Here is a 26,859-nt window from a genome sequence, read left to right on the forward strand (position 1 = left end):
AGTTAAGATCCTTCAAATCAGGCAATATGAACATTTGTGGGGCCTGTTAAGGGACATGCATAGGATTCTCAATAATCTGTTCGACTTCATATGATCATAAATAAAAATATGTTTGATTACGATATGACACTAAAAACAGCATTTCTATCTTTTCCTTTCCTTTTTAGACTGTTCAGTTGTATGCCTTGGCTTACGATGCAGTTCTTGTTTATGCCAAGGCAATGACTGCCATAATAAAGGAAAACTTAACAATGACAGGACCAAGACTGTCAAGAGAAATTCGAAAGGTAATTGCTATTGGTACAAACTTTAAATATTATGCTAGGCTCAGACTACCAACTGCCACGATGTTGTTGGCCAAACTCTCAACTGTTTCTTCAGAAGCATAAATTTTGGGACATAAATTTCTTAATAATTGGTAGTGAGTATGTTAATTATTCTGTTTATTACATCAGCTATTTTTTTTCTTCTGAAATGTTAAACCAGTTGATGCATAATAATTTCTCACTGAGAAATTATTATTTTTATTTCCCCGGTAACGAGAGTCTGCTGAGGTAATAAAATAGTTTATTATCCATATAGTTCAAGATATACAAGGAAATATAACCAGTATGACACATGTGTGTCATAATGATTTCACGTGTACAACGAATTACCTAATTGTGGTAATTAAGCAACATCATAACTTAGTGCGGCTTTCCCAGTGTTTGTTCTGAGTAATTGCTTACAAAAATGACGTCGTTACATTAGAAACGTTTTGACCTGGTCCTTGTTACTAATAAAAATAATATTATGGATAATGAGGATAATAAAGAAATTATTATACTCTCATGTGAATCGTACTGATTTTACGAAACTCGTGTCAGGATTCATTCTCACTCGGACAATAGAAGAATCATGACACTTGTTTCGTAAAAATCAGTACAACACACAAGCACATGTAATAATCTCTGTATATAATATGATCTGTTTTAGGTTGATATAAAAGGCATGACTGGGAGGCTACATTTCAGTAATACAGGAAATCGGCCAGGGTATGCTGGATTCCTTGTCACCGTTAATCCACATCCACCAAGATTTGGGATTCATGTATCACAAGTAAGTACAGTGAACCCCCTCTAAACCGGACATTCTCGGGACCAAGTAAAATGTCCGGTATTAAGAGGTATCTGGTTTAGAAAGGTTATGTTCTGTATCGATTTTTAAAAAAGGACCGTTAAAAATGTCCGGTTTGGGGAGAATTCTGGTTTAGAAAGGTTATGTTCTGTATCGATTTTTAAAAAAGGACTGTTAAAAATGTCCGGTTTGGGGGGAATTCTGGTTTAGAAAGGTTATGTTTTGTATCAATTTTTAAAAAAGGACCGTTAAAAATGTCCAGTTTGGGGGGAATTCTGGTTTAGAGAGGGTCCAGTTTTCAAAGGTTTCACTGTATACATTAAATTTACTGATCCTATATCTTCTGATGGTGTGTATTAGTTGCTAAATGACGTTATTTCAGTAACTGACATTAAATTCACTGATCCTATATCTTCTGATGGTGTGTATTAGTTGTTAAATGACGTTATTTCAGTTACTGACATTAAATTCACTGATCCTATATTCTGATGGTGTGTATTAGTTGCTAAATGACGTTATTTCAGTAACTGACATTAAATTCACTGATCCTATATCTTCTGATGGTGTGTATTAGTTGCTAAATGACGTTATTTCAGTTACTGACATTAAATTCACTGATCCTATATCTTCTGATAGTGTGTAGTAGTTGCTAAATGACGTTATTTCAGTAACTGACATTAAATCACTGATCCTATATCTTCTGATGGTGTGTATTAGTTGTTAAATGACGTTATTTCAGTTACTGACATTAAATTCACTGATCCTATATTCTGATGGTGTGTATTAGTTGCTAAATGACGTTATTTCAGTAACTGACATTAAATTTACTGATCCTATATCTTCTGATGGTGTGTATTAGTTGCTAAATGACGTTATTTCAGTAACTGACATTAAATTCACTGATCCTATATCTTCTGATGGTGTGTAGTAGTTGCTAAATGACGTTATTTCAGTAACTGACATTAAATTCACTGATCCTATATCTTCTGATGGTGTGTATTAGTTGCTAAATGACATTATTTCAGTAACTGACATTAAATTCACTGATCCTATATCTTCTGATGGTGTGTAGTAGTTGCTAAATGACGTTATTTCAGTAACTGACATTAAATTCACTGATCCTATATCTTCTGATGGTGTGTATTAGTTGCTAAATGACGTTATTTCAGTAACTGACATTAAATTCACTGATCCTACATCTTCTGATGGTGTGTAGTAGTTGCTAAATGACGTTATTTCAGTAACTGACATTAAATTCACTGATCCGATATCTTCTGATGGTGTGTAGTACATGTAGTTGCTGAATGACGTTATTTCAGTAACTGACATTAAATTCACTGATCCTATAGCTTCTGATGGTGTGTAGTAGTTGCTAAATGACGTTATTTCAGTAACTGGCATTAAATTCACTGATCCTATATCTTCTGATGGTATGTACGGTAGTAGTTGTTAAATGACGTTATTTCAGTAACTGACATTAAATTCACTGATCCTATATCTTCTGATGGTGTGTGTAGTAGTTGCTAAATGACGTTATTTCAGTAACTGACATTAAATTTACTGATCCTATATCTTCTGATGGTGTGTATTAGTTGCTAAATGACATTATTTCAGTAACTGACATTAAATTCACTGATCCTATATCTTCTGATGGTATGTACGGTAGTAGTTGTTAAATGACGTTATTTCAGTAACTGACATTAAATTCACTGATCCTATATCTTCTGATGGTGTGTATTAGTTGCTAAATGACATTATTTCAGTAACTGACATTAAATTCACTGATCTTATAGCTTCTGATGGTGTGTATTAGTTGCTAAATGACGTTATTTCAGTAACTGACATTAAATTCACTGATCCTACATCTTCTGATGGTGTGTAGTAGTTGCTAAATGACGTTATTTCAGTAACTGACATTAAATTCACTGATCCTACATCTTCTGATGGTGTGTATTAGTTGCTAAATGACGTTATTTCAGTAACTGACATTAAATTCACTGATCCTATAGCTTCTGATGGTGTGTATTAGTTGCTAAATGACGTTATTTCAGTAACTGACATTAAATTTACTGATCCTATATTTTCTGATGGTGTGTATTAGTTGCTAAATGACGTTATTTCAGTTACTGACATTTTGGTAAGTGACGTCATCGTCACTGGTCTTAACTACATGTACATGTATGTCCTCGTTGAGCGATGTTGGGAGTAATTGTCAGATGTTACATTACTTGATGGTGGGTAATAAATATAATACCACACTCGTTTTCACTTAGTATTAACATGGGAAATTCACTTGTTTCGTAAAAATTATGTCTAGCGAAAATTAGAGTAGTATTCTATATTTATTTTATAACTTGCACATGATATCCATGCATGTCATAAACCCATGTGATAATTCAGTGTATTTACCCGGTTAATAATGGCATGCAAATTTAAAGGTACAGTCATCTCCACTTATTTGCACATCGGTTTATAGCATAATTCGGTTAATCGACTATTTTCACCCAACACGGAACCATTTGCCCTTATAACACTACAAAACATCCGGTTAATTGCACAGACTACAGGCTATATATCGGTTATTTGCACATATAAATAACGATTTTTTTTTTGTGTGTGTGTGCTAAATTAATATCACAAATTACAGAATGTCTATCAAACTTTGGCAAAAAAACTCAAATAAATCACCGATTAATCTGTTTTGTTTGAGCTCACTGTGTGGTAAGCCGACTGTAATCGCTGTTTACAGAGTTGACGTGTGACATGCAAATGAGATGGTGTGCACGTTACTACTGGTGAATCACAATACCCGACTACAAGATTTAAGAATGACATAATTAAGTTGAATAAACCTAAGACCTAATGTTTTGTTTGCAATATATTGCTGTTAATCAGAGGCCATCTCAAATAACAGGTAACTCTTTGACTATTATTTTTAGAAGTACCGCCTGTACGCTTGTACGCATGCGCATTCAACTATTGAGGCCCTATTCGATTGACGTGTTCCGGGCAATCATTGTTCTGTATCAATTATTACGTTATGTTGAGAAGCCTTGTTAATAATTAAAAGATTACAGATCAATCGTCCTAGGCGGTTATGTTTTTAATAAATGTGACCGAGAAAGGGTTGTTGTTCACTTATTCATTAGATGCAGTGTACGCTATATCTGTTTATCACTTGCTTCCCGGAAAATGTAGCGGAAATAAAAAGACTGGTTGGGGAGGTCGTCAAAAAAACAAACATAACAAAGACCGTTATTTATGGATCGTCCCTAAGTTTCTGCTATATTGTTAGACACCAATCAGTCGGACCGCACCATGAAGGTCAGTCAATTGTGTTAGACCGGTCATGCATGCAATGCAGACTGCTGGAACTGATAACGACTCACTAGCCGAGCTTAACTTTAATTGCTTAACAATAGCAAAGTCATTATTTGGGGATCACAAATAATACCAAAGCTTGCCATATGTTTTGGGATGGAAAGAACACCATACCAGCAAATGCATACAAGTTCACGTAATTCTATTCGGTCAATCAACAGCCTGGTAATTCCGGAAACTGACGTCATTTTGTAAACACGTGCACCGATGAAACGTGAACTATTTTATGGTTCTGTTGTTTCAAGTTTATCTCATTAACTACATGGCTAATACACTTTGTTTACACTAGTGGATGGTCAGTGGTTTTTATTTTAATGCACAAAGTTTGTGTTTTTAGAAAACGACACCAGTTTGTGTTTTTAGAAAACGACGCCAGTTTGTGTTTTTAGAAAACGACACCCAGTTGTTGGTTTTTAAAAAAATGATTTCTGGTCTGGCAGATTAAAACAAAAACGTCATGCTAATTATATATATATATATCGACAGATATTTTTTTTTACATTTATATATATCCAACTGCATGTGACATGTGTTAACTGTAATAGTTCCGGTGTGAAGTACCGCATTATGCCAGACTGTCTCCCATGCCACTTTGTAGTTGGATGGCTGTTACAAAGTGAAAGTCGGTACTCTATCGGTTAATCGACTAACCCGGTTAATTGCACAAAATCAAGCAGCACCGAGGGTATGCAAATAAGCGGGTTTGACTGTATATGCAAATTTTCAAGGTCTCTTGGTAATAATGTGTTGCTGTGAATGGGTTATTTGTTTACAAACCATCAAGACCTGTATACCTAAGCATAATGTTTTCATAAGATTTAGTTAAAGTGCGTGATGTCTAATTTGTGCTAATCGCGATGTCGTTAGTACTGTAATTGACTAAATATTGAATGAAAATATTATTTTAGAAGTGTCATAGGTTAAATAGAATTTGCTGTTTAGTTAATCGGTATTTGTTTCGGCAGAGCCTTGACAAATACCGCTTAACGTAGACTCAATTCATATTTTCCGTATTAAAAAACACTCATGGCGAATCCTATTTATCATGTAGTTACCCATTTTTCACAGTTATGGCTTTGAGATATGAAAATTGTTGGGCCTGCATGGTAGGGAACATGTATTGCTTTAGCAGTACTCTCAGAATGCTTGTTTTTGTTATAGTCCCTTACGTACTGGTCCAACCAGAGGGAACTGTAGGTTTCATCTCCATCCTGTTCATTTGTCCATCCATCTGTCTGTCCCACATATAGTTTTCCGGAAGTTTTCTCACAATGCCTTGAGATATTGAGCTGTGTGTAGCTTTATCATGTTCTTTTACATATCAAGTTTGACTTTCATGGCAGTTTACCCATTTGTGACAGGGTTATGACCCTTGAGCTTAGGAAATACCTAAATTAGTTTACAAGAGTTTTTCCAATACCTTGAGATATATGGAGGTGACATTTTGTGTATTAATAGAATCTATCACTGTTGTGAGGTATATAGATAAGGCAATTCCAACCCAAGGGACCAATTTTTTTTTATGAGGGCTGAGGTTTACCGAGGCTCTTACAAAAACATTTTGTCCCGAGGATTGGAATTGCCTTATTTATGCCTCACAATGGTGATTGATTCTTTTTCTTGCCCATTTATAATTACATGCAGTAAGAAAAGATTAATTTTGTAAGCTACAGTTTGTTGTAGGACGATTCGTAAACCTACAAACTCATTAGATCATACACAGAAAAATATAGTCCACAACATAAAAATGTAACAACTTAACAAGAAATATATAGTTGAAAATATTAACATGAGTTATGACATCAGTCAATCATAAAACATGAGTTATGATATTACACACATGTAGAAATCGTCCAGCACCAGGGTGCTAGACATATTTATCTATAGCACCGTTCAAAAGCTGACAAATTCAGTCCAGTGGGCAAGAAAGTTTATCATATGTACTGTTACAGATCAGTTTTGACTTTCATGACGATTTAAACATCTTTGACAGAGTTATGGCCCTTTGAATTTGTTTGGGCCTGGTAGGGGACTTGTATTGCTTTAGCAGTACTCACAAAATGCTTGTTTAGTATGAATTCTTATATTTTTATTTTATACCCATTTAATCTACATAGTAATAAAGACAATTCTGATTGTGCAATAAACAAATCTTTTATTGAACATGTTTGATACAAAATCTTGCATGCGTAGTACATGTTTACCCAAATGACATCATGTTCCTAGCCCGGATGCTCAACGTTCCATCAATTCCATAAATTTCAACCAACTAAGTAAGTTGTGTTATTTAATTAAACTTTTGTAAATCATAATATAAAATGGTGGTATGTAATACAGAACCATATACCAATTGTTTTGCCATATTATTTATTGCACTCGTTTTTAGTGCACAAGACTTATATCACTCGAATGCTACGCAGTCTTGTGGTTTAACATTCTTGTGCACTATAAACTCATGCAATAAATAACATAGCAAAACAACTGGTATATGGTTCTGTATTTATTACGTATCGCCTTTCTTTATTACATACATGTATTAACAAAAGTATGTGGTTCTGTGTGTGGCTGTTTACTACCAGTTGTTATATTTGTGTGTGGCTGTTTACTACCAGTTATATTTGTAGGTGGCTGTTTACTATCAGTTGTTATATTTGTGTGTGGCTGTTTACTACCAGTTGTTATATTTGTGTGTGGCTGTTTACTATCAGTTGTTATACTTGTGTGTGGCTGTTTACTACCAGTTATTATATTTGTGTGTGGCTGTTTACTATCAGTTATTATATTTGTGTGTGGCTGTTTACTATCAGTTAATTGTTATATTTGTGTGTGGCTATTTACTATCAGTTATATTTGTGTGTGGCTGTTTACTATCAGTTGTTATATTTGTGTGTGGCTGTTTACTACCAGTTGTTATATTTGTGTGTGGCTGTTTACTATCAGTTGTTATATTTGTGTGTGGCTGTTTACTATCAGTTGTTATATTTGTAGGTGGCTGTTTACTACCAGTTGTTATATTTGTAGGTGGCTGTTTACTACCAGTTGTTATATTTGTGTGTGGTTGTTTACTATCAGTTGTTATATTTGTGTGTGGCTGTTTACTATCAGTTGTTATATTTGTAGGTGGCCTTGTACAATCGTTATTTTATCGGAGTGAATTATACATACCAAAAAGAATTCCGTATGCGAGCATTACCACCACTCGATACACATCCTTGGAACTTGATAGTGGCTCCAATAGCATTTCCAAACACTACATTCGTCAATACAAGATAGTAAGAACATTGATCTTATTTTTATTTTTATTTAATGTTCGAATAGCAAATAATTACAATCTTGACTTGTTTTTTTTAAAAAGTTCTCTCCCAATACTTATATTCAGTTTTCTTACATATCAAATTTCAGTGTTATATTAAATCTCTCAGCTTACAAATTTTAATGTTATATTCTCCCACCAGTAATTAATTCTGCCAGAAAATAATTTGAGGGTTCGTAATAAAAATAAAACCAATCACAAGTACTCTTATTAGGTGATTATACTTGTAGGTATAAATTTTAAATAGCAGTTTACTAGAATTTTTCTAAAAATTATAAAAACGTGTCCATTAATTTCCAACTGTTTATAAGTATATCATTAAATTTTCTTTGCATCTATACACTTTACGGCAATCTGATTGGTCCAGAGGTGCTTACGTTTTTCATTCATACTTCGATGAACCGAACAAATTTAAGCCACGCCTACTACCCCCTTCTTCGTACTACTTTTGTGCAACAAGCCAGATTATTCAGGCATCCATATTTAGATATTTTGAAGGAAACACGTGAAAGATACAAAAGCAGTAAAACAAATTATACGATAAATTAATGGAAAATGCTGTAGCATAGTTGACATGTATACGCATTGATTTAAAAACAAAAAAAAAACCCAACCTCTTCGCCAATCATGAAATGAGACTCAGTCGGTGGCCAAAGAATTGTAGGAAACTTCATGCCTGAAACTTACTTGTAAGTGTTCTTCTACAGCTGTTGGCGAAAATTAAACAGTTCTCCCGACAGCATAGATGTTAGACACGTTCCTGTCATTCACATTAAAGAAATATAAACTAAACACGAATCAGACAATTCTTTCCAATATAACTAAATGATCTATAAAAATACGCAAAGCAGTAGCTAGAGGAAATGGCGTTGCTTATAAAAATTATGTCATGTACCAAATGACGCCATTTAAAAAATCACCTGATTCAAATAGTAGTGAATGAACATGTGCATTCTTACGCGACATTAGTATCATGCAATGACGTTTACACAAACAATACTATAGGCATATTTAAAGCTAAACAAAATAAATTAAGTTATGTATTGTTAAAGTATGCATTTAAATTTAATTATAAGATTATTTTTTGGTTCATGCGGAGTCATACAGTGTGCACATCATTTTTTTTATTCATACTTGCATGAACCCAAAAATAATTGGTCTATTCTTAAATAATTTTACTCTTCGTACCCTTTGGCAGAAACCCTGCCCACAGAATACATTTCATTATATTAAAGTCTCTCAGAACACATTTCAGTCTGGTATTTAATTTTTCTTACAGTACATATTTCAGTTATATTGATCATTCACTCACTGTAATATCCTATACAAATTTCAGTGTTATCGATTCTCTCACTGTAATATCCAATACAAATTGCAGTATTACTGATTCTCTCACTGTAATATCCAATACAAATTGCAGTGTTACTGATTCTCTCTCTATAATTTCCTATTCAAATTTCAGTGTTACTGATTCTCTCACTGTAATATCCTATACAAATTTCAGTGTTGCTGATTCTCTCACTGTAATATCCTATACAACTTTTAGTGTTATTGATTCTCTCACTGTAATATATCCTATACAAATTACAGTGTTACTGATTCTCTCACTGTAATATCCTATACAAATTACAGTGTTACTGATTCTCTCACTGTAATATCCTAGCTATACCAATTTCAGTGTTACTGATTCTCTCACTGTAATATCCTATACAAATTTCAGTTTTACTGATTGTCTTTGTAATATCCTAGCTATACAAATTACAGTGTTACCGATTCTCTCACTGTAATATCCTATACAAATTGCAGTGTTACTGATTCTCTCACTGTAATATCCTTCACAGATTTCAGTGTTACTGATTCTCTCACTGTAATATCCTATACAAATTACAGTGTTACTGATTCTCTCACTGTAATATCCTATACAAATTAGTGTTACTGATTCTCTCTAATATCCTAGCTATACAAATTACAGTGTTACTGATTCTCTCACTGTAATATCCTATACAAATTAGTGTTACTGATTCTCTCTAATATCCTAGCTATACAAATTACAGTGTTACTGATTCTCTCACTGTAATATCCTATACAAATTAGTGTTACTGATTCTCTCACTGTAATATCCTATACAAATTTCAGTGTTACTGATTCACTGTAATATCCAATACAAATTAATATTACAGTGTTACTGATTCTCTCACTGTAATATCCAATACAAATTTCAGTGTTACTGATTCTCTCACTGTAATATCCTATACAAATTTCAAGGTTACTGATTCTCTCACTGTAATATCCTATACAAATTTCAGTGTTACTGATTCTCTCACTGTAATTTCCTATACAAATTTCAGTGTTACTGATTATCTCACTGTAAGATCCTATAAAAATTTCAGTGTTACTCATGATTCTCTCTGTAATATCCTATACAAATTTCAGTGTTACTGATTCTCTCACTGTAATTTCCTATACAAATTTCAGTGTTACTGACTCTCTCTGTAATATCCTAGCTATACAAATTTCAGTGTTACTGAATCTCTCACTGTAATATATCCTATACAAATTTCAGTGTTACTGATTTTCTTCTCTGTAATATCCTAGCTATACAAATTTCAGTGTTATTGAATCTCTCTGTAATATCCTATACAAATTTCAGTTACTGTAATATCCCGTACAAATTTCATTGTTACTGATTCTCTCACTGTAATATCCTATACAAATTTCAGTTATATTGATTTTCATACTATAACATCCTTCACAGATTTCAGTGTTACTGATTCTCTCCCTGTAATATCCTATACAAATTTCAGTTACTGTAATATCCCGTACAAATTTCATTGTTACTGATTCTCTCACTGTAATATCCTATACAAATTTCAGTTATATTGATTTTCATACTATAATATCTTTCACAGATTTCAGTGTTACTGATTCTCTCCCCGTAATATCCTATACAAATTTCAGTTACCATACATCAACTGGTATGATCGTTGATGAAAGAGGTGGTGTCCTTCGACCCATTCCACCAGACACTAATCTACCAGTTAATACTGAGAAGAGTGAAATTACTGTTGCACCTTTCTATTGTAAAGAAGGATGTGGTGGAAAGCAGCTTGATGAAAAAGATATAACATTGTATGAGCTTGGAAACTGTACATCTATGAATACATGCAAGTGAGTGGAAATACTTTAACCAATTGATGATACTATCCAGGGCTTATATAGAGGATAATAAACAAGTTACCAGTTATTATCAAATTTATGTGCCGAGTGAAATAATTTTCACTATCATGAGCTTTACCAGTTATTATCAAATTTATGTGCCGAGTGAAATAATTTTCACTTGTCATGAGCTTTAGCTTTAGTTATTTGATAATAACCCAAAGTTCTATATATTCTGTAAAAAAAAAAACTATATTGAATTGCATTAAACTACCATTTTATTACAAGTTTAACACTGAAACCAGAAAGAAGTAAACGCAAACACTTTAAAACACTTTAAACTACGCGACGTCATTGTGTGTGTTTTGCCAAATCGTGATGACGTCATATTTAGTACTGACAAGGTGATTGGTTTGTTGGCATCAAATCGTCCAATAGTAGTATACGTTAAACCAATGCATGATAATTTCTCAGTGAGAAATTGTGATTTTTATTTTCCCTGTTATGAGTGCCTGCTGGGGTAATAAAACTACTTCTCGTTCCAGCCAGTGCTTCACATCTGGTGTAACAAAGGCCATGGTATATACTATCCTGTCTGTGGGATGGTGCATATAAAAGATCCCTTGCTGCTAATCGAAAAGAGTAGCCCATGAAGTGGCGACAGTGGGTTTCCTCTCTCAATATCTGTGTTGTCCTTAACCATATGTCTGACGCCATATAACTGTAAATAAAATGTGTTCAGTGCATCATTAAATAAAACATTTCCTTCTTCTTCTTATAACTACTTTGCATCTATATACTTCACAATCAGAAAATGTCCTCACATAACCAACTTTCCAGAGTGAAATTTACAGTGTTATACCTCCAGGATTGGGCATGTACTGAGCCATCAAAGTGGGCAAGAATGCTTGAGGATAAGGGAGCATGCTTCCTCATAAAAATAACTTAAGAGATCGATCCCAAACCGAGCGTGCATCAAGCGAGAGCTTTACCACAGGGCTCGACATAAGAATGTTAATGAATTTTTTAATTGAAGTTTTGTTTACTTTTTAAAATTTTTAAATTTTAACATGCAATGAGATGAACATCTATAAATGCAAATGTCAGTGACATTGATTAAGTTCACAGTAGACGACACATTTAATTTCGCAGGATTTGGGGGGGGCGGGGGGGGGGGGAGGTTATGTTTAATAATGTTACAGTTCTATTTGGATTTACTTGCATGTACTAATTTTTATGTCTTTGATGTTTTTAGGTGTAACGATGGCTACTTTGGTAAAAACTGTTCACTAATGCGTTGTGAATGCTTCCATGGGCATTGTGAAGTGGTTGATGTCTGTATATGTGATCAGGGCTGGACTGGTGATAAATGTGATAGTGCTATTTGTGAGTAAGTACATTATTTTGTGATCATGACTGGACTGTGATAAATGTGATAGTGCTATTTGTGAGTAAGTACATTATTTTGTGATCATGGCTGGACTGGTGATAAATGTGATAGTGCTATTTGTGAGTAAGTACATTACTGTTTGTGATCATGTACATTATTTTGTGATCATGACTGGACTGGTGATAAATGTGATAGTGCTATTTGTGAGTAAGTACATTATTTTGTGATCATGACTGGACTGGTGATAGTGTTATTTGTGAGTAAGTACATTATTTTGTGATCATGCATGGCTGGACTGGTGATAAATGTGATAGTGCTATTTGTGAGTAAGTACATTATTTTGTGATCATGGCTGGACTGGTGATAGTGTTATTTGTGAGTAAGTACATTATTTTGTGATCATGGCTGGACTGGTGATAAATGTGATAGTACTGTTTGTGAGTAAAAAAAGAAAGAAATGTTTTATTTAACGACGCACTCAACACATTTTATTTACGGTTATATGGCGTCAGACATATGGTTACGGACCACACAGATTTTGAGAGGAAACCCGCTGTCGCCATTACATGGGCTACTCTTCCGATTGGCAGCAAGGGATCTTTTATTTGCTCTTCCCACAGGCAGGATAGCACAAACCATGGCCTTTGTTGAACCAGTTATGGATCACTGGTCGGTGCAAGTGGTTTACACCTACCCATTGAGCCTTGCGGAGCACTCACTCAGGGTTTGGAGTCGGTATCTGGATTAAAAATCCCATGCCTCGACTGGGATCCGAACCCAGTACCTACCAGCCTGTAGACCGATGGCCTGCCACGACGTCACCGAGGCCGGTCTGTTTGTGAGTAAGTACATTATTTTGTGATCATGACTGGACTGGTGATAGTGCTATTTGTGAGTAAGTACATTATTTTGTGATCATGGCTGGACTGGTGATAAATGTGATAGTGCTATTTGTGATTAAGTACATTATTTTGTGATCATGGCTGGACTGGTGATAAATGTGATAGTGCAGTTTGTGATTAAGTACATTATTTTGTGATCATGGCTGGACCAGTGATAAATGCATCACTTCAAAGACTCAAATAATTGATGTTTAATACCTCTACAAAGAGGTGTTCATAACCAGCTTTCTTCAAGTTCTGTGTACATGTCAGCAAGTGGTGTCTACTATTTTTACAAGGCAATTAAATTAACATCAATTTCGCTGCAGTGACAATGATAGAACAAAGTCGGTCTGATCAAAGCAAATATTTTAATCACTTGACCTAGCTGATCACGAAAAGGACTATATTTCATCTCTGTCTGTCTGTCTGTCTGTCTCTCTCTCTGTATGTCCATCTGTCCAGCATGCATGTATACAGTTTTTAGGATTTTTTTCTCTCTCAAATTCTCAAGATACTAACTGAGCTGAATTTGTGTATATCTTTACCATGACATTATAGAGTGACAGATCAAGTTTGACTTTCATGGCGATTGACCCATGTTAAATAGTTATGGCCCTTGAATTTAGGAGATATGAAAATTTGTTAGCCCCGGTATAGGAGACATATTTATTGCTTTGAGAGTACTCTTAGAATTAATGTTTGAGTTGTTATTAGTTCCCTACCGGCCAACCGGAGGGGACTATAGGTTTCAACTCCATCCTTCATTCTGTCTGTCGGTTTATTTGTCTGCCCATTCGTCCATCTCTCTGTCAAATATATATAGACCATCCCATATAGTTTTCTGGATGGGTCTTTTTCACAGTGCCTTGAGATATTAGCTAACATTTTGTGTATAACTTTATCGTGTACTGCTACAGATCAAATTTGACTTTCAAGGCAATTATTTTACCCATTTGTTACAGAATTATAGCCCTTGAACTTGGGAGATATGAAAAAGAAATTTCTGCATGTTTCTTTTACAATGCCTTGAGATATAGAGCTAAAATTTTGGTGCTCTGTAACTGGTGTTACAAAGGCTGTGGTATGTACTATCCTGCCTGTAGGATGGTGCATATAAACGATCTCTTGCTGCTAATCGAAAAGAGTAGCCCATGAAGTGTCCACAGCAGGTTTCTCCTGTCAACATCTGTGTGGTCCTTAACCGTATGTCTGATGCCATATAACCGTAAATAAAAAATGTGTTGAGTGCATCGTTAAATAAAACATTTCCTTCCTTCAAGGGGTGAGGCGTAGCCTAGTGGTAAAGTGCTCGCTAATTGCTGTGTGGTCAGTTTAGGATCGATTCCCGTCTGTGGGCCCATTGGGCTATTTCTCATTCCAGTCAGTTCACCATGTCTGGTATAGCAAAGGCTGTGGTATGTGCTCTCCTTTCTGTGGGATAGGGGTGAGGTGTAGCCCAGTGGTAAAGTGCTCGCTACTTGCTGTGAGGTCAGTTTAGGATCGATTCCCGTCTGTGGGCCCATTGGGCTATTTCTCGTTCCAGTCAGTTCACCATGTCTGGTATAGCAAAGGCTGTGGTATGTGCTCTCCTTTCTGTGGGATAGGGGTGAGGTGTAGCCCAGTGGTAAAGTGCTCGCTACTTGCTGTGAGGTCAGTTTATGATCGATTCCCGTCTGTGGGCCCATTGGGCTATTTCTCGTTCCAGTCAGTTCACCATGTCTGGTATAGCAAAGGCTGTGGTATGTGCTCTCCTTTCTGTGGGATAGGGGCGGGACGTAGCCCAGTGGTAAAGTGTCCGCTCGATGTGCGGTCAGTCTGGGATCGATCCCCGTCGGTGGGCCCATTGGGCTATTTATCGTTCCAGCCAGTGCACCACGACTGGTATATCGAAGGCCGTGATATGTACTACCCTGTCTGTGGGATGGTGCATATAAAAGATGTCTTGCTGCTAATTGAAAAGAGTAGCCCATGAAGTGGCGACAGCGGGTTTCCTCTCTCAATATCTGTGTGGTCCTTAACCATATGTCTGACACTATATAACCATAAAATAAAATGTGTTGAGTGGGTCATTAAATAAAATATTTCCTTTCTTCCTTCCTTTCTGTGGGATAGTGCATATAAAAGATCCCTTACTACTGATGGAAAAATGTAGCGGGTTTCCTTTCTAAGACTTTACCAAAAATTACCAAATGTTTGACATCCAATAACTGATGATTAATAAATCAATGTACTCTAGTGGTATTGTTAAACAAAAACGTTTTTTTTTTTTTTTTTTAAGTAGCTCAAGTGCTGTGGAACCTTTCTTTTAATTAACCAGAATCTATTATTTTCTTTTCCAGCACTTGCGAGCATGGAGAGTGTACTGAGCCAGACGTGTGTTTGTGTCACAACATGTGGACTGGTAGCGGCTGTAAACATTCAGTGACAGTTATTATCCTGCTTTCAATTATCGTTCTCATTCTTCCTGGCATCTGTATTTTCATTATATACAGAGTTATTGAAAGACGGTTAGGCACATGAATAGACAACAGTGTTATTACAGGGCTCGAACTTAATGACGGCACCGACGGCAATTGCATAGGTAGAGAGCATCACCGATTGCAGAGTTGTCAACCTGTGGCAATTCTTAGGCGTGAGAAAATTAGAAATCAGGGTCCAGGGACTGCAGGCTCTTGGTCGGGTTCAGGGCGAAGTTTTTTGTTGTTGTTTGTTTAAGTCCAAAATGGAAATCTCTAAAAACAAATTGAGTGAGTGCAAAGTTTTACTAATTAATACGGTTAATGTTAAACCATAAAAAGTTGGTCATTGGTAGCACCCGTGAGTGATTGTTGGTATTGAACCGAGCATAGGTTCAATATGCTGTATTATTATTTATTAATAGGTAATGAATTCAAAGACCTGCATAATCAGCATATAATTCCATTCAGCTTTAAATTATAAACCACGATTATAAAATATTTTTATTTTTAGAAAAAGTGTGAGATTATAGTAACGTTGTGTGAAAGCGTGATGTTTGTTACAAATGCGTGAGACTCATGCCAAATGCGTGAGAGTTGACAGGTATGCAATTGCATTTTTGTGCCATCGGTTAAGCTCCTCAACAATGGCAAAATGTATACACCCGGTGTACATTATCTGCCAGTATTTAACATTTTCACATTTAAAAGATGTCTACATGCAACAAAATAACCTTTCAGTCATGTTTATTTGCTGCAGATGTCACTTTTTAAAAAATTGCCATAGGCAGGCTCCAAATTGCCGTTGGTGGGTTGTTTCACCCATGGCAATTTTTTTTATAAACTGCCATGGGAGACAACTTCTTAAGTTTGATCCCTGCTATAATTACAATACACTCAGTACCAGTAGTTGTCAACTTGCATGATGTCCTGAGTGAAATAATTTTTACTCAACACAAGCTTTAGTAAGTGCAGACAGATTAAAAGTATTTCTCTCGGACATACGTGTAAACCTGATAATGACTGATACCGAGCTTATTATTCTGCTTATTTTGCCACAGCTATTGCTATTTCTCTAAAACATTTTATTTTAATATAGGTACATGTATCTAGAATATCAGGTTATTACATTTTGGTATCGTTTATTTGGGGAAGTTTACATAACAGGCAAGTTTCAGTGAACCCATTACAGTACACCATGTAGAACTGAGCCAAATAAGATATCAAAAAATGGTAATCCAGGGCTTAATTACACTGGAAAGAATTTTGGTATAGCCAATTTTCACGTACATGTATGTACTTAGTATTTCCTTGAAAATTATTAAAAAGTGGCTATAATTTAAAGAAATTTCATTAGCCAAATACTAAAGCTTGTAGCCACTTTGTATGAAAATTAGCAACTGGCTAATTTGGCAATGAACCTGGTTCAGAGACGTGGTAATCTGATATGATTTTCAGGGCTAGCTAAAGATGAGTAAAACATTTCACCTAATTATCTTATAAAATGCTAAATCACAGTTATTTTCCAACAAAATACTATTTATTACATGCAGTTTGTTCGCCAAATTAAAATAAAATTTGCCAGTTATTCCTAAAATTTGCAGTTGGTGAATGTGGCGAGTGGCAGAACGTGCCCTGATTTTTTTATTATGCAACCTATTTCAAGCTACAATGTTTTGTTGGGTTTTTTTTTACTGTTTTTCTTTGAAAATAAATAAAAGTTAAGGTCTGATTTAAGGAAGATTTACATCACATTTGTTTAATTGATATTTTGTATATATTGTAAATTTAAAAGTAATTAATACGTAAATACCAAATAATGGTAAATTATGTTTTCTAGGCACTTTTAAGTTATATTTATGTTGGAACAAATAAATTTGTTAATAAAACACAATTACCGTGATGACATCAGACATGTATTTAGTAGCAACAAGAGTATTGATAAGTAAATGCTAGATTATACTGAGTAATGTGGTACATTTCACAAATCAGTGATATTTCGGGCCTCAGCGAAATGAAATGATTTCTCCTTATTTGTCTTGTCTCTGAGTTGGCCTGGTCGAGGATGGTCACAAACACTTCCAGTCAGGTTATATCGCTCATTGAACCTTGAAACTCTTGAAGGGTGCACTTGAAAATACCTACACGTAGTTGCGAAATTCCACCAACCAGCATTAATTCCTGATGCTCCCTCTGATAATTTCTGAGTCATGGCATTGTTTCACACTGACTTATCCAACAATAAATCTGTGCCTTTTATGCGTCCAACGTATGTGGTTTGCATGTTGTGTTAATTGCATGAAAAGATCCTCGTTGTAAACTCAGAAAGTCATATTGACATGCTTTAATACACCTTAGCATGTCATACTGATACATTCATGGATATACATTAGATATTTATATTAGTGTCGCATTAAAACCAAATTGCGTTTTCAAAGTGTGTCAGTATATGATATTGACTATACCGAAACACAGTCTATATATTAAGAATAGTATTTCTTTGGTAGCATCACCTATGGCAAAAAAAAAAAAAAAGTAATGTGTTAACCTTGTGTTTTTCAGAAGAGCGGTGAACAACTTGGACTGGGTGGTCAAATGGGACGACGTTATTGAAAATCAGAGGACCAGTCTTGTTTCTAGTATCAATACCGAGAGTGAATTGGACCTGCCAGTTCTCAATATTGTCACCTGGAAACATTGTAGGTGTTATGTAAAGGTACGTCACCTAGAAACACTGTAGGTGTTATGTACAGTTACGCATGTCACCTGGAAACATTGTAGGTGTTACATACAGGTGCATCACCTGGAAACACTGTAGGTGTTATGTACAGGTATGTCGCCTGCAAACACTACGTGTTATGTACAGGTACGTCACCTGGAAACACAGTAGGTGTTATGTACAGGTACGTTGCCTGCAAACACAGTAAGTGTTATGTACAGGTACGTCACCTGCAAACACTGTAGGTGTTATGTACAGGTACATCGCCTGCAAACACAGTAGGTGTTATGTACAGGTACGTCGCCTGCAAACACAGTAGGTGTTATGTACAGGTACGTCGCCTGGAAACACTAGGTGTTACGTACAGGTACGTCGCCTGCAAACACAGTAGGTGTTACGTACAGGTACGTCGCCTGGAAACACTGTAGGTATTACGTACAGGTACGTCGCCTGCAAACACAGTAGGTGTTACGTACAGGTACGTCGCCTGGAAACACTGTAGGTATTACGTACAGGTACGTCGCCTGCAAACACAGTAGGTGTTACGTACAGGTACGTCGCCTGCAAACACTAGGTATTATGTACAGGTACGTCGTCTGCAAACACTGTAGGTGTTATGTACAGGTACACCACATGGAAACAGTAGGTGTTATGTACAGGTATGTCACCTGGAAACACTGTATTATGTACAGGTACATCACCTGGAAACACTAGGTGTTACGTACAGGTATGTCACCTGGAAATACTGTAGGTGTTATGTATAGATACATCACCTGGAAACACTATAGATGTTACGTACAGGTACGTCACCTGGAAACACTAGGTGTTACGTACAACCATTCACTGACTCAAAACATGTTTTGTTTAACAACACCACTAGAGCACATTGATTTATTAATCATCAGCTATTGGATGTCAAACATTTAGTAATTTTGACATAATATAGAGTTAGAGAGGAAACCCACTACATTTTCCCATTAGTAGCAAGGGATCTTTTATATGCACCATCCCACAGACAGGATGGCACATACCACTGTCTTTGATATACCAGTCGTGGTGCACTGGGCTATGTCCCGACCCATTCACTGACTCTTTCGCATCCACCTTTTGTTGTTACTCCTCATGGTACAGGGGTCAGACAACATTCTCATGGGTTTCCTTGAGAGTGGCGAATACAGCGCACTAGTCACCCTGGTTCTGGCTAGAATGTTATTTTTTGTTTTTGAAAAAACCTCACCCGTTAAGTTTGGGATCGATCCCCATCAGTGGGCCCATTGGGCTATTTCTCATTCCAACCAGTGTACCACGACTGATGTATCTGAGGCTGTGGTATGTGGTGTCGTTAAACAAAACAAACTTTATTTTACGGAGACAGTCTAGATAATCAAGTTTTCATATTTTTGTAAACAGATTTCCTATGAGTTGCAGGTCGGTGGAAGTACATGTAGTGTATATGGCAGAATATTTCAGAGATGAGATATATCTGGTATATCGTATTTTTATTTCATTACATATTCATAATAATAATTTTAGAGGTTCATCATCCAGTTTCTGAAAATGTATCCCTTTGATTAAAGGGGGCCATTCAACAGTTATGTACTCGTTCCAGCCAGTGCACCACGACTGGTTTATCAAAGGCTGTGGTATGTACTACCCTGTCTGTAGGATGGTGCATATAAAAGATCCCTTGCTGCTAATCGAAAAGAGTAGCCCATGAAGTGGCGACAGCAGGTTTCCTCTCTCATTATTTATGTAGTTCTTCACCATATGTTTGACGCCATATAACCCAAAGTAAAATGTGTTGAGTGCGTCGTTAAATAAAACATTTCTTTCTTTCAACAGTAATGTAATGCTGTACGGGGGTTGAGGTAAGAAATGTTGTGGAGGAGGGAAGGTGTGTTTGTCAAAATGTATAGTTTTAAAAATATATGTCTAATTTTTATGTTTTAAGTAAAATGAAGCTATATAGTCATTGCTGTTTTAATATTTTAACAATTTTCTTTCTAGTATTTATACTAAACCAAACAAACATGAAATAAAACAGAAAATCGAGCAATATCGGTTAAATTACAATATAATGACAGGTAAAGTGGGGGCATTATTCATAAACATTACATAATGTTAGAGCGGGGAGTTGTCTTAGCATTACAAAATGTTAAAAGGGGGGAGGGTGTATAAAAAATGGCAAATTTTGTGTCATATATATCCTGTCTTGGATGGAGGAGTTGGCAGAAGTCGACAGCTGCACCCATGACAGGCGTGTGCTACAACATCTTGTTCTGAATGTGCACGATAAAACCTATTACCTGACCTGTCACATATAATTGTTGAATGGTGCTTAAGTGAGGGTGAGTTCAGTTCAAAATTCATCTCGGTACAGAATTTTAAAATAAAGATATTTACATGTTATTATTGCTTCTTGTTTTTTCTTCTGTTTTTACCTCAGAAATTCGACATCCCATCTCTGGATTCTGGTAAGATAAGCCTCAGAAAGGAAATGATGTATTTGAAACAAGTGAAACACAATAACATTATCGGCTTCATTGGAGCCTGTTTGGACCATCCTAATGTCAGCTTACTTTTTGAGCTATGTTCAAAGGTAATTTTATATTATTTTCATTAAAAATCTTTTTTTAGGATTATGTCCAAACAGGACATAATAATGCTGTTTTAGAGTATACTCTGTTCCAGAATTGATCATATGGGATAGATGGGAGGTTCCATAACTGTTAAGTCTCAACTGTTAAGAAGAAAGCTGATGTTACAAAGTGCTCGTGAGAAGCTGAGCCCATATTTTTAAGGCTATCTTAACACTACGATATCATTGAACCATCATAGGTGTCATAGCATACGACGATTTTATGATATCATAGTGCTAAAATGACTTCAAAACTCTGTAGCTACAGTGTTCTCGCTGGGTGAAAATTAAAAGAGGCCGGCCATGCAGCACCACACCTTTCAAAAAACAAAACAAACCCAATAAACGAAAAGAAAAAAAAAGGGGGGGGGGGGGGGGGGGGGGGGGGGGGGGGGGGGGGATGGCGGGCTTGGTTACCATATTGTTGTGTGTTGGTAGACTTTGTGGAAAGACATACTCCTTATTTTGTCTACAAAAAAGTGCAAAAAGGTTTATCGAAATGCAAGCAAACTCGTCTTTTAATTGATCCGAAGATGTTATCGGTCTGACATTCACGGGCAGTTCTGGTTTTGCTGAACCAATCAGAGTTTTAATATTATTTTTAATAATGATTTCAAGATATATGAAAAACAATAAAGATGTTTGTAAAGTGATCCCCTAATGTCGGATACATTTTTTGTTATTTCCATCTTTATCGAATGAATCGATCGCTGTGATAAAATATTATTGCCAGCTGATAAAAAGTAGTTTCGTTTGTAAAGGCGGTATATTTATTATTTAGAACCCAAGATATATGATTTTAACGATAAACACTACCACTTCCTTTGTTTTTATAAGCAGTGATATCCCCAGAAATAAAAAGTTTACAATATTTTATAAAGAACTGCTCAATAAACAGAATGACAGAAATGACAAAGTAAAAACCATCAGTCACAACCAATTATATCTGCAATTGAGGACAAAATATCAGACGATAGTTAGTGGAAACAAAAGACAGAATGACCGTTCTGATCACGTGACAAATTTGGTGCCAAATAGTTTAGGTTTTTTCAATCGGAGATTGCCGAATCCGTAAAAAATACAAATGTTTTTATTGCTCAAATAAAATATAACTTAATATTGCGTTACCAATTTTTATTTTCCGCTTGTTATAATTTTGAACGAGTGGTCATTCAGAGCACCGGCCCCGGTGGCGTCGTGGTTAGCCATCGGTCTACAGGCTGGTAGGTACTGGGTTCGGATCCCAATCGAGGCGTGGGATTTTTAATCCAGATACCGACTCCAAACCCTGAGTGAGTGCCCCGCAAGGCTCAATGGGTAGGTGTAAACCCAGACCTGTCAACCTTTAGTCAAGAGAAAGCAGGAGGTGTGTGTTGAAAAAGCAGGAGATTTTGTCAAAAAGCAGGAGATTTTTTAAATTCACACAATTTAACCCAAAATCGCAAGATTTAAAAAAAAATGTATTACAATAAGTTATATGAATACTATATAATGTCATATATACTTCTTAACCTTAGATCTTGGCATTAAAAAAAAAAAAAAAAAATTTTAAAACATTGTTTTTTTTTTAAAGTTTAAATATTATTATGATTTAATACATATTTTAAAAAATAATATTATTTTATCCAAAAATGTTAAGAACATGAACAAGAAATAAAATTTTTATTTAGTACATTTACGGTATTACACTTACAGCCTTACAGGTTGCGTTACATTATCATTTGTGGTTAGTGTAAGTACCAAAGACAAATTTATATAAATCTTATAAATTAATATTCAGTTTTTACTATAATGAGGAACGGTGGCGTGGTACTTATTTAAAATCATTATAATGATGCAATAAACATTGTATTTTCATTAAATTGATTAATCATAAGTAAAACCTCATTACGGACATCGTGTGAAATATACCGGAATTATACCCATTTCCGTGCGTAACTTTATGTCAATGTCAAACACAACATTTTTTTTAATTGTACAAAAATAATTTCTTGAAGAGTACCCTTATAACCAACATTTTACTGCACAAACATACAAAATTAACTGACACAAGTATGTTTATACAGCTAGTTGGTCTTTTCGTTGTCTTGCTGTGACGTGTGATTTTAACATGCATCGTCACGATCGTGTGTATCGCTGTCAACTCGGGAGTCTGGCAGTTCAGATTCGTCATAGTTGCATTATGTAATCCAGTGGGAAGACATTTTACAATTCAGAGGTGTTATTAGAACTAAATTGGATAGTTTTTTTTGTTTTTGTTTATGCAACACTGAATGTCAATACACAGCCTGTTGAATTAGCGGCAACACGCTTCGTAGCCATTACGATGACAACAAACATTATAATAACACATCATTTTATAAACTCCATGTGCTTTTTTAACAATATAAATAGGCTATCCCACAAATCTCACTTCGGCAAAGGTTAAACAGTCGGGACAATTCGGCCTGTTACATTCTCAGAAAACAAAAGTAGTCGACATTTTCCGAATGAGAAAAAAAAGGTAGAGTTACTTCCCTTATGTTATTTTGACAAAAGAGGATCGATTTTTTTTTTATGCTTACAAAAATGTCATTTAACAGGAGAAACTGTCTCCCGCACAGGAGAAAGGAGATTTGATCAAATACCGGGAGACTCCCGCGGAATCCGGGAGGGTTGACAGGTCTGTGTAAACCACTTGCACCGACCAGTGATCCATAACTGGTTCAACAAAGGCCATGGTTTGTGCTATCCTGCCTGTGGGAAGTGCAAATAAAAGATCCCTTGCTGCCTGTCGTAAAAGAGTAGCCTATGTGGCGACAGCGGGTTTCCTCTCAACAATCTGTGTGGTCCTTAACCATATGTCTGACACCATATAACCATAAATAAAATGTGTTGAGTGCGTCGTTAAATGAAACATTTCTTTCTTTCTTTTCATTCAGAGCACTTTGCCTTAATTTATGGTGCCAGAAAAAATAAAATTTGGCAGGATATACCGGAGTAGGGTGCACAATCTTACTTACTTAATCCCCTTTGTTCTGAGAAGCCCATAAGGCTGTAACCAGAGATCACCACTGCTGCCTGTCTTTTGCCAGCTTCTCCAGCAGCCCCCAGCTCAGGCTGCCCTCTCGAATTTGTAGATTTTTAGATAATCAAACTTAGTGTCCATTTTCATGTAGCTGTTATTTTTTTTTTATTACAAAGAGTTTTCTCCAAAGTGCTTTATAGCTGTTATTACTATGCAGTTACTCTTAATGCAATGATACAGGTAGCATAATATAGCTGTTACAGTTTTGTGTCCAGCAAAGTTTATTGTAATGTTATTTTTATTTTGCATCTTAGGGAAGCTTAGACGACATCATTTTGGATGATTCTGTACCCCTGGACTGGGACTTCCGATTCTCCTTAATGAAGGATATTTGTCGGGGGATGGATTTCCTCCACAACTCCCCCATTGAGTCTCATGGACGTCTCAAATCCAGTAGCTGTCTCGTCGATAACCGGTGGACTTGTAAAATAACAGGTTTGTGAAAGTTAGTGACCTATCACAGGCCTCTTCATAACAGCCAAACACTGGCATAGCCAGACGGGAGGGCATGGGAACAATATGTCTTCACCCCACCCCACCCCCCCAGTCCCAAGCACACTTGTTTCACACACACACACACACCGTGCCCCCACCACATATATTTTCCTGTCTCCCCATAACTAAGTATGGAACAATTATTCGATGTTACTAAAAACCGCGGTTTTAGGCCTATGGGTCAGTGCACTATTTTTGAATTTGCAAACTGCGGCTCATTTCGAATTTGGCAAATTAGAGGGCCGAAGTCAGACGAAATTAAATATTGAAAAATAATATATGAACAATTTTGAATCTCAAAGATGATCTATGTGAGGCTGCAAACATTCTGATCCACCCTCGTATATTAACCAAATGTTTAAATTTCAGGCTTTGGATGTCCATCGTTTAGAAATAATCCAGCAGATGATCCTGAAGTCTATGCAAGGCAAGTCATTTGTAGTGTAACTGATATAAAGGCAGTGTTAACTGCTGTCCTGTCTGTGGAAGTTTTCATATTTATATATCTGTGTGGTCCTTAAACATATGTCTGACGCCATATAACCATAAATAAAATGAGTTGAGTGTGTTGTTTAAATAAAAAAACAAACACTAAAAAACTTAACTTTTATTATGTGTATGAAATGCTTAATTTTCTTCAGACATTTTTGGTTTATTTGTGGATAGACATGTAGCATTGATTAGTAGTTATATATATGGCTGTCCTTTCTTTTTAATTGTTAAAAGCAGCAAACACATTCCAATTCAGTTCATTTTATTGTATGCATTTTTTTATTTTGGGGCATGGCGTAGAGCAGTGGTAACGTGCTCGATTGATGCGCGGTCAGTTTGGGATTGATTCCCATCGGTGAGCCCATTGGGCAATTTCTTGTTCCAGCCAGTGCACCACGACTTGTATATCAAAGGCTGTGTTATGTACTATCTTGTCTGGGATGGTGCATGTAAAAGGTCTCTTGCTACTAATGGAAAAATGTAGCGCGTTTTCTGTCTTAGATTATATGTCAGAATTACCAAATGTTTGACATCCAATAGTCGATGATTAATAAATCATTGTGCTCTAGTGGTACCATTATAAAAAAAAACTTTGACTTTCAATTTTGCAATGTCGAAGCCCACGACTGTAGGCTTCAGAATGTAAACTTTAGAGGACCATTTTTCACATCTATTACACCATCCGATATGGGGCAGGACGTAGCCCAGTGGTAAAGCGTTCGCTCGATGCGCGGTCGGTCTAGGATCAATCCCCGTCAGTGGCCCCATTGGGCTATTTCTCGTTCCAGCCAATGCTCCACAACTGTTTAACAAAGCCCGTGGTATGTACTATCCTGTCTGTGGGATGGTGCATATAAAAGATCCCTTGCTGCTGATCGAAAAGAGTAACCAATGAAGTTGCGACAGCAGGTTTCCTCTCAATATCTGTGTGGTCCTTAACCATATGTCTGACACCATATAGCCCTAAATAAAATGTGTTGAGCATGTCGTTAAATAAAACATTTCCTTCCTTCCTTCTATCCAATATAAAATCGTCACAACATGTATGACAATTGCCCACAAAAGTCTTAAATCTCCCCTATGCTGCTTGATTTTGGCAAAGGACATTACTATTAATTTGCATGCATGTGCAGATGAAATGTGAAATAGGTTTATTTACTTACATTTCCTTGCTTAGAATACATGTATGAATATTTCTATATAACCAATACATTTCTGGACATCATAATGTTTTGTATACATGTACATGTATCTCAATATTGATTTATTGGGGAAACAAAATATTTTGTACATGTACATGTACTAATTTATTATTTCGGCCTAACGAAATTTGAAAATATTTGGCCAAAGGTCAATTTAAATGTATTTATCCATATACTGTAATGCTTTATATTAAGGTAAGATAGTGTTTAAAAAGGATGTGTGTGTTTACACGTATTTTGTTGGGTTATATATAAACAAATGGAAGTCTTGTTAGCAGCTGGGCTGAAAACCCAGGATAATCCCTTTAATTTATAAATAATGTATATTTGTTTATTAGAAGTAATCTACTCAGCTTTCCAGTTTTTTAAGGTTTACCGAGACATTTTAAAAAAAAACTCTGTCATGATGATCTGGCTCTTATTATTTTTTTTGGGGGGGTGTTAATTTTTTTAACAATCATACGAATTCATTTATACCTGTACATACCCTGCCTTGCAATGTATCTTCATTAAATGGGGAGGTTAGATTGTAGCCATACATTTGTATATC

At 35.8% G+C, this 26,859-nt stretch overlaps 1 protein-coding gene across 1 annotated transcript in view; it reads left to right on the top strand.

Annotated features, from left to right (window-relative positions):
* Positions 1 to 26,859, top strand: part of LOC121389705 — a 210,274-nt gene that overhangs the window by 71,005 nt on the left and 112,410 nt on the right. Inside the window, exons 27-36 of the mRNA XM_041521356.1 lie at positions 168 to 287; positions 976 to 1,098; positions 7,618 to 7,769; positions 10,769 to 10,978; positions 12,222 to 12,356; positions 15,580 to 15,747; positions 18,259 to 18,412; positions 20,862 to 21,014; positions 24,375 to 24,555; positions 24,985 to 25,042. Coding sequence (XP_041377290.1) covers positions 168 to 287; positions 976 to 1,098; positions 7,618 to 7,769; positions 10,769 to 10,978; positions 12,222 to 12,356; positions 15,580 to 15,747; positions 18,259 to 18,412; positions 20,862 to 21,014; positions 24,375 to 24,555; positions 24,985 to 25,042 — 1,454 coding nt within the window. The remainder of the gene's footprint in view (positions 1 to 167; positions 288 to 975; positions 1,099 to 7,617; positions 7,770 to 10,768; positions 10,979 to 12,221; positions 12,357 to 15,579; positions 15,748 to 18,258; positions 18,413 to 20,861; positions 21,015 to 24,374; positions 24,556 to 24,984; positions 25,043 to 26,859) is intronic.

The sequence above is a fragment of the Gigantopelta aegis genome, chromosome 15 (assembly GCF_016097555.1).
Source record: "Gigantopelta aegis isolate Gae_Host chromosome 15, Gae_host_genome, whole genome shotgun sequence".
NCBI lineage: Eukaryota > Metazoa > Mollusca > Gastropoda > Neomphalida > Peltospiridae > Gigantopelta > Gigantopelta aegis.